Here is a 14,323-nt window from a genome sequence, read left to right on the forward strand (position 1 = left end):
AAATTGGATGTAACCAGAGCATGGACCACCGTGGCCAAGTCAGACTTCCCAAGGTACGGGCACAGCTGGCGCACAAGTTTTAATTGTGCAAAAGCTCCCCTGACCCCTGACCACCTATTCCTTCAACAGATAAGAATCTCATTTTGCTTTTCTGATATTTTATTTTTCAAGTCATGCATGATTGAAATAATAAGACATAATATTATGGAAATGAATGCAAACACAGCAGCCTATGGAAGCCATTCTCAAATCTAACTGCTGATAAAATGAAAGGGTCAACAAAGTGAATATTTTGCATGGCAAAGGGACAAGGTGAACTTCTTTGTTGTTGCGCCGCCTTCAAATAATTTCTGAGTTATGGCAACCTTATCGTGGGATTATCTTGGCAAGATTTGTCCAGTGGGGGTTTGCCATGGCCTTCCGTGGCTTAGGGAAGGGCAGACATGGCATCAACACCAAAGAAAGCTTCTGACACCATATGCTTCACCTCCCATGAGAGGGTATTCAGAGAAGGGCCTCAGAAAAATCTATTTAAAGTTCACAATCCACCCTTCTACAATGTGTCTCATGACTATCCCAGCTCAACTGGTTGCATCTGAGTAATGGCACCATTGAGTTGCATTCACAACAGTGAAAGGGTTAGAATCCTAGAATCATAGAGCTGGAAAAGACCTTGTGGGCCATCCAGTTCAACCCCAATCCACCAAGAAGCAGGAACATTGCATTCAAAGCACCCCCAGCATATGGCCATCCAAAGTCTGCTTAAAAGCCTCCAAAGAAGGAGCCTCCACCACACTCCGAGGCAGGGAGTTTCACTGCTGAACAGCTCTCACATTAAGGAAGTTCTTCTTCATGTTCTTTTCTGTAGTTTGAAGCCATTGCTCCATTGCATCCTTGTCTCCAGGGCCTTGTCTCCTTCCTCCTCCATATGACTTCCCCTCACATATGTATACATGGCTTTCATGTTATGCTTAGGGTCATAGACTCGTAGAATCAAAGAGTTGGAAGAGACCTCATGGGCCATCCAGTCCAACCCCATTCTGCCAAGAAGCAGGAATATTGCATTCTAATCACCCCTGACATATGGCCATCCAGCCTCTGTTTAAAAGCTTCCAAAGAAGGAGCCTCCACCACACTCCGGGGCAGAGAGTTCCTCTGCTGAACGGCTCTCGCAGTCAGGAAGTTCTTCCTCATGTTCAGATGGAATCTCCTCTCTTGTAGTTTGAAGCCATTGTTCCGCGTCCTAGTCTCCAAGGAAGCAGAAAACAAGCTTGCTCCCTCCTCCCTGTGGCTTCCTCTCATACATGGCTATCATATCTCCTCTCAGCCTTCTCTTCTTCAGGCTAAACACGCCCAGCTCCTTAAGCCGCTCCTCATAGGGCTTGTTCTCCAGACCCTTGATCATTTTAGTCGCCCTCCTCTGGATACATTCCAGGTCTTCAAAACCACTTCCCTCCTTTGGCCATTCATGCACTTTTCTCAAATGAAAACTAGAAAGTTTTAAGACATTTTTATTTGGAGTGGATTTATTTAGTCCTGTTAAGTGTTAAAATCAGAAGAAACTAAAGAGCCTGAAATAAGCGTTTTAATAAAATGCAATTTTGTACTACTTGTCAGAGTTTGTGTTTGTATTACAGTATTTCAGCTTTGACAATGAACAATACTTTCAAGTGTATTGAATGGATAGTTTTGTTTTTTTTTTACATCAAGTTACACAACATACTGTTGCGTAACTTTTATTATTAAATTACTCCGGGATTTTTTTTTAGAAAGATCAAAAGTGCAAGGAAGATTTCTAATTTGGAAATATTGCTCTCAGACTTGACCAAATAATAGATGACTTCCTGCCTCTTGACAAAAATAGGTCAGCCAAAAGTAAAACATTTTTATTTCATAAAGCGAAAGATGTATCATGACAAAGATCAAGTTGCAGATTCCGGTTGCGGGCTCCAATTTAGATTTCCTTTTAGAACTGGCTTTGAATAAGGAAGCCCGTGTGATGCTGACAGCAACTATCAGAAGACCCCAAGTATAGAAATAGACAAGAAAAGGGGAGGGCTCTAATCCTATAAGATTAAATCAGGATGCTTGGCTGAAAAAATGGCAACATCCGAAATAAGGGCATGATGGAAATTTCAAATGTCATTCTATTACAGTTTTAATCTTATCTGCAACTATAGCCTCTAGAAAAGAGTTTGAAAGGTGCCTCTTTCTTTTAAAAAATGTAATCCATTTTTCTTGCTCACAGCAAAATTAATCTGTTGCGCTATTTGTTGCTTTTTGTCGACTTACAGTGACCCTATGAATTTTATAGGGTTTTCTTAGGCAAGTAGCTGCTTTGAGTCTCCGTGTGGAGAGAAAAAGTGGGGTATAAATAAACATAATAATAATAATAATAATAATACTTCAGTTTTGCTTCGAAGATCAGACAAGATCTGGTCCTTTTAGGGCAGGCACCCTCAAACTTCGGCCCTTCGACTGTCTGGGCCACCAACTCTCAGAAATAACACACTAGTTTGTTAAGTATCTTTCAAGAACACCTAATGTTGATGCCGATTGTTATTGATTTTCATACAAGACTACTGTGAACAGCTGTTTCTTACTTTGTTGGAAACTTGAGTGGGATCAACACTGGTGCAGAGAGCAACCTTGTGAGTAGAACTGGTGTAAAATCTTGCTAATGAAATGCTACAGCAGATTTCAGTTTAAATATTGTTTTGTTGTTGTTCATTCGTTCAGTTGTTTCCAACTCTTTGTGACCTCATGGACCACCCCATGCCAGAGCTCCCTGTCGGCTGTCACCATCCCCAGCTCCTTCGAGGTCAATCCAGTCACTTCATGGATGCCACCCATCCATCTTGCCCTTGGTCGGGCTGTCTTCCTTTTTCCTTCCATTTTAAACATTACATGGGCCATTCTTGGACCTTGGACCATGTGTTGATCACTCATCTTGTCCCTACAGAATTGAGGGCATCATGGAAGCAGATTCACTTACCAAATATGCCCAGAATCTGCCTCTGTGGCAGTGTGAGGACACAAAGCATAGATAGCTAGCACTGGTCAATGCTATTCACTAAAGCACAGAAGAAAGAATTGGACTTCTGGCAAGTAAAACCTTCTTGCCAGGGCACAATAAAAATAAATAAAAAGTAGAGAAGAGTAATATATTACTTCAATTAAATTGGTATCTCTTCTATTTCCAGGTTTAAAACTTTGTTAGAAAAGATATTCAGGTGTCCATTAATTAGCAGCCTGGTGTGATGTGGTAGTGGACTATTTTAAATCAGAAACAGAGCAATGTAGTGAGGGAGATAGATCTCTTTCCTACACAATAGCAATCCCAACCAAAAATGCCTCATAAACCTGTTAGTGTCAACTGTTAGTAAAAGCTGGTTCCCAACCAAGAGAAGTAAACACATCGAAGAATAAAGACAAAACAAATCACAAACCAGCAAAAAGAACAAAGGGAAGCAACATTAAAAATCAAAGCCCCTTGCTTCCTGCTTGGAAACACCCCTAATTTTACCAGGGGATCTTATATCTTTCACATCAGCACTAAGTGCGAGTACATTTCATGCCCAGCCCTGACAGTGCGGACTAATATAATCTAGTTTAAAGCAGAAAACCTGGGATCAGATCCTGGGATATGGGGCCTATCTAGAAGGGCTCAAAGTTTCCAATTATCAAAAGTCAAAGACTATCAATGCTTGGAAGCAAAAGGCAAGAATAAGTGCAGAGACATAAAGCAGTTGTACTGCTACTCCACACACATTTCCACTGGTTGCTAGTTTAATTGAAACCTATTTTTCCACATTTTTGCAACTGCTCCTTGTGACACCAGGCTGTTTAAGAAGCTGAATAATTACCCCAGAGGGAGATAGGCTAATCTTTCCTTGCTATAAGGCTGATGCTGTAAATAACTTGAAAGGTTACAGAGCAAATATCAAGAGCTACTGAATCTGGATGTTTCTCATAAGAAAAGGCTCTGCTTGGCTGCCCCGCAGGCAACGGATACTCACTGAAGGTCTTGCAGATGTCAGACACAGCTTTGAAGACTCTGTCAGAGAAGTTGACTTTCACCTTCACGTACTTCATGTTGGGAAGCTGGAGCCGGAGCAGTTTGTGCTGAGGGGTGAACTGTAGTTTCGCATCGGCCTGTATTCCATACTTATCCAAGGTCCAGTGAGTTTTAAGGAGCCAGGTTTTCTTCTTTTCCCACCACAAAGCGTGGTCAGACCAATCTTTCTTGACATCTGGGGAAGCAATGATACAAGATTAGGAACCAAGCCAAATGTGCAACAACTTCAATCCACTCCATTTTTAAAAGAAGCACCAGTTTTTAAGAAAACAACAATATTAAACTACGGGGAGTAGACTTCCATTATTACATCTCAAGGGCCGTAATTAAATATGACGTTAAAACCTATTCCAAAACATTGATGTAATAAAAAGTAGGCAAATAGCATAAGCAGTTTAAAATGCCGAGAAAAACAAAAACACTATGAACTCGTATATAATGGAAAAGAGCCAGCATCCATGACTTTTTTTGGGAGGGCATTTCAGAATCGAGATATTCCCACTTAGTAAATGCAGGGAAGGCTGAGCGAAGGAAGATAGATGCTTTTGAACTGTGGTGTTGGAGGAAAGTTCTGAGAGTGCCTTGGACTGCGAGAAGATCCAACCAGTCCATCCTCCAGGAAAGAAAGCCTGACTGCTCATTGGAGGGAAGGATACTAGAGACAAAGTTGAAGTACTTTGGCCACATCATGAGGAGACAGCAAAGCCTAGAGAAGACAATGATGCTGGGGAAAGTGGAAGGAAAAGGAAGAGGGGCCGACCAAGGGCAAGATGGATGGATGGCATCCTTGAAGTGACTGGACTGACTTTGAAGGAGCTGGGGGTAGTGACGGCTGACAGGGAGCTCTGGTGTGGGCTGGTCCATGAGGTCACGAAGAGTCGGAGACGACTGAACGAATGAACAACAACAACAAATGCAGTTCTCCCAACAAAGAACCAAAGGATGCCATGATGATTGAAAAGAGGGGAAATAAACAGTTCAGAAACACTTATAACTAAGCAGCACAAAAATACTCCCAGGGAAAAATAGAAAGAGACCAACATAAGGCTTGTTGGAAGCTTGTCTTACAGGGTCTGGTGGAAAACATCTGGAAGAGAGCTTCACAACCACTGGGTCACCCTCCCTCCCCAATTCTTATACCAGAAAGGAGCGGAACTGAATGTCTACAATTACTAAAAGAATCCTAACAGTGTGTCTTTTAGATACTGTTTATGGGTGTTAATATGGGGCCATATTAACAACGGAATGTTTCAATGGGCCCCAAAATGTTATTAAAATTCAGTGTTATGTTGGCTATGGATACGGAAGCCCACTCGGTCACTTGAGCAAATCACACTCTCTCAGCCTCAACATTAGAAAATGTTGACCATTTCCACTACCTTGGCAGCCACCTCTCCACAAAAGTCAACATTGACATTGAAATTCAACACCGCCTGAGCTCTGCGAGTGCAGCCTTTTTCCAAATGAAGCAGAGAGTGTTTGAGGACCGGGACATCCGCAGTTTATAAAGCTATTGTCCTCCCAACCCTGCTATACGCCTGTGAGACGTGGACTATCTACAGACGTCACAAGCAACTCCTGGAACAATACCATCAGTGCTGCCTCTGGAAAATCCTGCAAATCTTTTGGGAAGACAAGCCGACAAATGTCAACGTCCTGGAAGAAGCAAAGACCACCAGCATTGAAACGATGGTCCTCTGCCATCAACTCTGCTGGACCGGCCACATTGTCCGGATGCCCGACCACCGTCTCCCAAAGCAGTTGCTCTACTCAGAACGGAAAATGGAACGTTGGTGGACAGGAAAAGAGATTTAAAGATGGGCTCATAGCCAACCTTAAAAGCTCTGGCATAGACACTGAGAACTGGGAAGCCCTGGAGGTCAGCTGTGACCAGCAGTGCTGTGAAGTTTGAAGAGGCACGAATGGAGGACGAAAGAGAAACGTGCCAAGAGGAAGGTGCGTCAAGCCAACCCCGACCAGGACTGCCTTCCACCTGGAAACCAATGCCCTCACTGCGGGAAAAGACCCAGATCAAGAATTGGGCTCCAGTCACCTACGGACCCACTGACAGAACCTTGGAGGACCATCATCCTCAGACTACGAGGGATCGCCTCAGTAAGTAAGTAAGCAAGTAAGCCTCAGAGGAGGCCCAAGGCAAACCCCTCTGGACAAATTTTGCCAAGAAAACACTGTCCCAGGTTTCCCTTAGGGATGCTATAAGACCAAAATACACAAAATACTCATATACATACATATATATCCATGCTACTTCTTAAAGGACGCATGACACACACACACAATTCCTTCTTCCCTCCTTCTTCTCATTATTTATTACATTTATCAGGTATCTTTTTCAAATGTATCTTTTGTGCTTTGCCTTTAGAGCATAAATTGAGCAGAGGAAATCTCATGACTGGTCATTGTGAGTCACTCCTTGAGCCATTCTGGGTGAAGAGCGGGGTAATTTTCCCAACAGAGATAAAACTGGAGACGACTGATTTTTATAATTGTCTCCAAAGGAGTCTTAATTCGTTTACAGTGGAGCGATGGCAAGCAAAGGCAATAAGCCATAGCAGCCATAGCAGAGCACCTGATGAACCAACCTGGACACAGCATATTATTTGAGAACACAGTAGTGCTGGACCACTCTCACAACCACCATGTCAGGCTACACAGAGAAGCCATTGAAATCCACAAACATGTGGACAATTTCAACAGAAAGGAAGAAACAATGAAAATGACCAAAATCTGGCTACCAGTATTAAAAAACTCAAAAATTACAACAGCAAAACAACAGAGGGGAAACAAACAGGCACATAAAATCGCTCTCAACAAAAGATTCCCCCCAAGCGCTTCCAAGCCATTGAATGCAAATCAAGGTGATCAACTGAAACATTCACAGCTAGCCCCAGCAAACAAAAGTCCTTTGTCTCACCCTGGTCATTCCACAGATATATAAACCCATTTTTCCTACTTCCAACAGACCTCACTATCTCTGAGGATGCTTGCCATAGATGCAGGCGAAACGTCAGGAGAAAATTTGCCTCCAGAACATGGCCATATAGCCCGGAAAAACCTACAGCAACCCAAAGGCAATAATCTCTTCAGAATATTAGACAGCATTCAAAATTCAGCTCTTCAGGTGTTTTGGACTTCAACTCCCACAATTCCTAAGGACATACAGTTTGCCCATGCCTGTGTTTGACAGTGGAATAGGTTGCTTGGAACTATGGGTGATTCTCCTTCCCTGGAGAGTTTTCAGCAGAGAATGGATGGCCATCTGCCAGGAGTGCTTGGACTGAATGTTCCTACATGGCAGAGGTTTAGACTGAATGACTCTCTGGGTCTTTTCCAATTTTATGACTATGATCCGGAGCAAAGCTAAATGTATACTGCACTACCACATGAACACAGAATTTTTGGCTAGCTTAAAGAGATATTTCGCTTTTCTTACAGAAAGATGTTTCTAAACATGATGCGTGTGAATATGTTCTTGGGAAATACATGAATAGTTCTGCTGGAATCTTGGAAGCCAAAGACTGGCTATATAGAAGACCTGCAGTGCTTTGGAACATGCATTTGATTTTAGTTGATAAACAAAAATAGAATCAAGCAAATAATTATGCATGTTTCCTAGATTTGTATGTGAAGGTCACAGAAGTCACCTTAAACCTAGCACAGATTTTGGAATGTTGTCAAACAGTTTTTTTTTTTAAAAAGATATGTATTCATTAGCCAAGAAGCAGTGGCTTAAATACCCTAATTATTAGCACATGTGCCAAACTCAAGGTCTGCAGGCTGAATCTGGCAGGCCATGTCCTTTTATGTGTCCCTCCAGATGCTGGACCGCAACTCCTGTATTCCTCAACATTACATCATGAGACCTCCTGACTAAAAATGATGGGAGTTGTGATAATCTGGAAGACACAGTTTATTCTGTTGAGTCAGGACAGTAGGGTTTCAATTGATATACAAGGCTTATAGATAAGATAACTGAGGTTAAAAGTCCTTTAACCTTTCCAAACAATTAGGTTACAGCCTGTATCTGACCGGGGTAACACTCCTCCTGAAAACGCAGGTTCGCAGCTTGGGAGTGATCCTGATTCATTGCTGAGCCTGGAACCACAATTAAAACTTGTGCACTAGCTGCGCCCATACCTTGAGAAGTCTGACTTGACCACGGTGGTCCACACTCTTTTTTTTTTTTTTTTGTCGTGTCAGGAGAGACTTGAGAAACTGCAAGTCGCTTCTGGTGTGAGAGAATTGGCCGTCTGCAAGGACGTTGCCCAGGGGACATCCGGATGATTTGATGTTTTTATCATCCTTATGGGAGGCTTCTCTCATGTCCCCGCATGAGGAGCTGGAGCTGGTAGAGGGAGCTCATCCACCTCTCCCAGGATTCGAACCTGTGACCTGTCGGACTTGTCCTGCCGGCATAGGGATTTAATCCACTGCGTCACCGGGGGCTCCTTCACGCTCTTGTTACATTCTGATTAGACTACTAATTGAAGTTTCTGGGCATTCTTCAAAGGCAGCCCCACGTAGAGGGCATTGCAGTAGTCACATTACATCCCGATTAGACTACTGCAATGCCCTCTGTGTGGGGCTGCTTTTGAAGACTGCCCGGAAACTTCAATTAGTTCAATGGTCAGCAGTAAGGTTGCTCACCGGAGCGGAATATAGGGAGCATACAACTCCTCTGTTACGCCAGCTCCACTGCTTGCCAATCTGGTTTCGAGCACAATTCAAAGTGCTGGTTTTAACCTTTAAAGCTCTAAATGGTTCTGGCCCAGACTACATGTTTGAATGTATCTCCTTGTTATGAATCCTCACGAAGTTTAAGATCATCTGGAGAGGCCCTGTTCTCGATCCCACCACCGTCGATTGGTGGAGACGAGAGACAGGGCCTTCTCAACAGTGGCTCCCCGTCTGTGGAATTCCCTCCTCAGACTGGCCACCTCCCTCCTGTCCTTTAGAAGAAAACTCAAGACTTGGCTGTGGAACCTTGCATTTGACCATTGAACAGCGGCTTGTATGAAGAAGACATAAGCAATTTCGAAGTGGCAATGAATTGGCGCATTTTAACAACTGTTTATTTAATGTTTTGTTTTAATGAATTTGTTGTTTGTTCTTATCATTATGATGGCACCAAATGGTGTTTGCTGTGAGGCCGCCCTGAGTCCCCCCTCAGGGGTGAGAAGGGCGGGGTACAAGTATATGAAATAAATCAATAATAAATTTCCACAGAGCCACAAGTGCTATTGGGTTGCAGTTCCCAGTATCCCCAGTCCACATGGCAGACTATCAAAAGTGATGGGGCTGTCATTCAATAACATCTGGGAACCCAAACTGGGTACAAACTAAAGAGCACAGGCCACCAGGTAAAACAATTATAGTTGGCCCTCTGTATCCATGGACTCTCCATCCATTGATTCAATGACCCTTTGAAAACAATCATAAGACTAATGTGGCCATCAATGAAAAAGCATAAGGTAGATGTGGCCATCAAGTTTGACTCAGCAGCAGAGTATGCTGCTGAGTATGCATGCCCAGTGTGGAACACATCTCACCACACTAAAACAGTGGATATGGTTCTTAATGAGACATGCCGCATTATCACGGGGTGTATGCGCCCTACACCACTGGAGAAATTACACTGCTTAGCCGGTATTGCACCATCTGACATTCGCTGGGAAGTAGCAGCCAATAGTGAAATAACCAAGGCAGAGACATCTCCAGCTCATCGCCTGTTTTGGTATCAGCCAGCACGTCAATGACTTAAATCTAGAAATAGTTTTCTAAGATCTACAGAGACACTCGCTGGAACACCTCAGCCAATGAGAGTCCAAAAGTGGCAGGCTCAAACCCAGAACCTCAATCCATGGGAGATACCAAATGAGAGACTCCCCCCTGGGCACACAGAAGACTGGGCGACTTGAAAGGTGCTGAACAGACTGCGCTCTGGCACCACGAGATGCAGAGCCAACCTCAAGAAATGGGGCTACAAAGTGGAATCCACAACATGTGAGTGTGGAGAAGAGCAAACCACTGACCACCTGCTGCAATGCAACCTGAGCCCTGCCACATGCACAAGGGAGGACCTCCTTGCAGCAACACCAGAGGCACTCCAAGTGGCCAGGTACTGGTCAAAGGACATTTAATCAACTACCAACTCACAAATTTTGTATTTTGTCTGGGTTTTTTTTTTTTGCTTTGTTCTGTTAGAAATGTAATATAATCGACTGGTTGCACTGACACAATAAATAAAATCGAGTTTGACATCCCTGCTGTAAAGACATCAGATCTGTCTAATCTTAGAAACTAAGCAGGCTCAACTTTGGTTAGCACATATATGGGAGACCATCAAGATCTGCAGACAATGTTTCGGGATAACAAGAACATTCACCTTTGAGTATTCCTTGCAATATGAAGACACCATAAAATTCAATCAGTTGCCATAAATCGACGGATAACTTGAAGGCAGATACCCACTCATTTGTGACAGAACACTGCTTTTTTGGAGTACGAGTACTTTTATGATCAAATGTTACAGGATTTCCCTGTACTCCTTTTACCAACCAAAGGAAACCAGCAGCTGTTATGATGAAGGCTTTGCATATCACAGCAGATAAATTAAGGTCATAAGACTGGAATGCCCAGCACAGAACATTCTCAGAACTGTTTGAAAAATCCGTAATCTGAGTTGTTGGGGGGGGGGGGGGGGGGACAGGAAAATGACACATCTACAGAATCTGACATTTAAGAGAGATTTACATCTGCATCATTAAAAAACGCCTCGCCTTTAAGGAGAAAAAGAAGCAAACTTTGTTGATTTAATATGAATAGAGAGCAGAAGAAGCAATGGTTCCAAACAGCAAGGCATTCTATCATCAAATTAAACAAAACCAAATATAGAAAAGCATGCAGCTTGCAACGAAGTCTTGGCTGCTCTCAGCGAAATCCTGTCGAATGATTAAAGTGGACTCTGGTCCAAACTTTCACTACTCTGAAAAAATGTTCAGGGTGGACTTAAGAGACAGAAGAAGCCATTTGCATTATTAAACAGCTTCTTGTTGGTGACTGATTAAAGATTATAATACCCTCTGGCATTGCCACCATCATGAGAAGTTTGGGGAAAAAATCATTTTAAAAAATCAAAACAAAACCCAAGATTATGTGAGACTTCTGTCTGCAGTGGACCAAAGATATACTGTATATACTCGAGTATAAGCCTAGTTTTTCAGCCCCTTTTTTAGGCTGAAAAAGCTCCCCTCAGCTTATACTCGAGTCAAGGTTATTTATTATTTTATTCTGTAATTAGTATTATTTTTTATTTCATATATTATTTTACTTTTTTTATTATTATTACATTTACAGTATTTACCCTATTATTATTATTATTACATTTATTATAATTTATTATTATTGCATTTATTATTTTACTCTATTTTTACATGTATTATTTTGCTCTATTATTACTGTTATTATTGCATTTCCATTATTATATTATTATTATATTATTATTATTACATTTATTATTTTATTCTCATTATTGTTGGAGGGATGTGCAAGTATATTTACAATGAAGAAGGTTAAAATAATGATTTAATCAGAGTTGGGCAGTCTTATCTCAAATTACAGTTTTATGTAAATATTCAAAAACATTTCACCTCCTGGAGCCTCAATTATTGGTATTTATTTTTATTCTGAAATTTACCCGTAGCAGCTGTATTTTCCACCCTCAGCTTATACTCGAGTCAATATGTTTTCCCAGTTTTTTGTGGTAAAATTAGGTGCCTCGGCTTATATTCGAGTCGGCTTATACTTGAGTATATACGGTATCTCTGACACGCTCTCAGTTGTGACTGCCAGACTTTGTGTCCCTTCCTCTTACTTTCTCTGATCTGAATTTTCTAATTTGTTCCCTTTTAATATCCATATTATAACTGCACCATAAATCTTCCATCATTCACCAAAACAGTAACAACTGACCAACAGGTGTATGCACTACCGCTCTACAGATGTAAAGCCCTGGAAAGTTCAGCGGGGGACTTTTTCACCATTTTCCCCCCAATCCTGGGAGTAATAATTTTTTAAAATCCTTAATTTTGGAAAAACAATGAAAGAAAATGCACATTTGAACTATTTTCTCTTTTAGAAAACTACTTTAGACAAAATTCACCCATAAAAATATACAGTAAGCAGTTTTACCAAAGACTGATGAATATAGTGTAGTCCTTGCAGGCGGCCAATTCTCTCACACCAGAAGCGACTTGCAGTTTCTCAAGTTGCTCTTCACACACACACACACAAGTGTAGTCCTCCCCACATTGCTAGATTGCCCTAAGACAATCTTCTATAGCCAAGAAGAAAGCTGTGTAGCCTTCCTAATGTTGGACTGCAACCTCCAACATCCACAGCCAATGGTGCATGGTGGGATCTGCAGTTCCACAACAATGAGATGGCTTTTTTTTTTGTCGTGTCAGGAGCGACTTGAGAAACTGCAAGTCGCTTCTGGTGTGAGAGAATTGGCTGTCCGCAAGGACGTTGCCCAGGGGACACCCGGATGATTTTGATGTTTTTATCATCCTTGTGGGAGGCTTCTCTCATGTCCCCATATGAGGAGCTGGAGCTGATAGAGGGAGCTCATCCACCTCTCCTCGGATTCGAACCTGTGATCTGTCGGTCTTCAGTCCTGCCGGCACAGGGGTTTAACCCACTGCACCACCGCCGGGGGCTCCTCTAACTGATGGCTGATTCCCAGCCTCTTCCAATACTGTTAGACAATAGTAACTCCTATGTAGGCTATAAAATCCAGAGCTGATTTCAACCTGAAAATGCAAATACGCTCATAGTATGCTCACTTCCCTTTGCGGTTCTCTATTATCCCTACATTTTTCCAAAGGCTAATCCAATCCAAAGGAACAGCTCCAGGAGAATGGGGAATAACTTTCACCATGAAAGGCTGACAGATGTCTATTTTTCCCAATGTTGTTCACTTTGTTAGAACAGCATCTCTAGGACTGAATTTTCTTAAAGAACTTTAATATTTCTAGCCACCATCGTATTCCCTGTAGTTACCTACAGATGTGAGAGCTGGACCTTAGGGAAGGCTGAGCGAAGGAAGATAGATGCTTTTGAGTTGTGGTGTTGGAGGAAAGTTCTGAGAGTGCCTTGGACTGCGAGAAGATCCAACCAGTCCATCCTCCAGGAAAGAAAGCCCGACTGCTCACTGGAGGGAAGGAGACTAGAGACAAAGTTGAAGTACTTTGGCAACATCATGAGGAGACAGGAAAGCCTAGAGAAGACAATTAAGCTGGGGAAAGTGGAAGGAAAAAGGAAGAGGGGCCGACCAAGGGCAAGATGGATGGATGGCATCCTTGAAGTGACTGGACTGACCTTGAAGGAGCTGGGGGTGGTGACGGCCGACAGGGAGCTCTGGCGTGGGCTGGTCCATGAGGTCACAAAGAGTCGGAGACGACTGAACGAATGAACAACAACAATGGCAAAAACAACTTAACCTGAGCTGGTGAACCTGGTGCCAATTTTGATTTTAAATAACAATTGAAGATGTAACACTAAACTAGTTAAGGGAAGAAAGCGGGAAATGCAATTCAGCCAAAGCCCCGGTTTGTGATTTCTTAACCACCAGCTAGAAGATCAGCAGTCCTATGTCTGCACTGGGCCAATAAATGGATGCTTAAAAGCCTTTTCCTGTACCTACAAAGAGTTACAGGGTAGAAACCAGGCAAGACCTGGCAACTATTCAAAACGCTCTAGCAGCTGACAGTACCAAAAAGGAAAAAGGCTTAGCTACAAACCAGCAAAGATTATACTGTTAGCCATGGCTGCATAACTTATGCACAAGGAGAGGGAACATGGACTTCTAGAGAAACATTCCGCTCAGTCTCTTGCTAAGTGAGCGAGGTTAGTGTTCTTGATCAAAAGGCATGTTGACTCAAAGGTACAGAGTAAAGATTTCCCTCCCAGTACTCCTTTCAGGAGGGCACACGACATGATTTATAATTTCAGTGAACTCAGATAACAGATGAAGGTTTGCAAACAGAGAAACCTACCAGACTCAGGAAAAAGGTGGAACAACACATGCAACAGTAACGTTGGTAGAGTATAATCAACTAAGTAAGAGGAGATTCCATCTGAACATTAGGAAGAACTTCCTGACTGTGAGAGCCGTTCAGCAGTGGAACTCTCTGCCCCGGAGTGTGGTGGAGGCTCCTTCTTTGG

General features: G+C 42.6%; 1 protein-coding gene across 4 annotated transcripts in view; it reads right to left on the reverse strand.

Annotated features, from left to right (window-relative positions):
- Positions 1-14,323, reverse strand: part of FERMT2 (FERM domain containing kindlin 2) — a 166,659-nt gene that overhangs the window by 110,691 nt on the left and 41,645 nt on the right. For all 4 annotated transcript variants that reach the window (XM_067463120.1, XM_067463119.1, XM_067463118.1 and 1 more), the window contains exon 3: positions 4,020-4,253. In XM_067463120.1, the coding sequence (XP_067319221.1) occupies positions 4,020-4,253 (234 nt within the window). The remainder of the gene's footprint in view (positions 1-4,019; positions 4,254-14,323) is intronic.

This window comes from Anolis sagrei, chromosome 1, assembly GCF_037176765.1.
Source record: "Anolis sagrei isolate rAnoSag1 chromosome 1, rAnoSag1.mat, whole genome shotgun sequence".
In the NCBI taxonomy this organism is placed as follows: Eukaryota; Metazoa; Chordata; class Lepidosauria; order Squamata; family Dactyloidae; genus Anolis; species Anolis sagrei.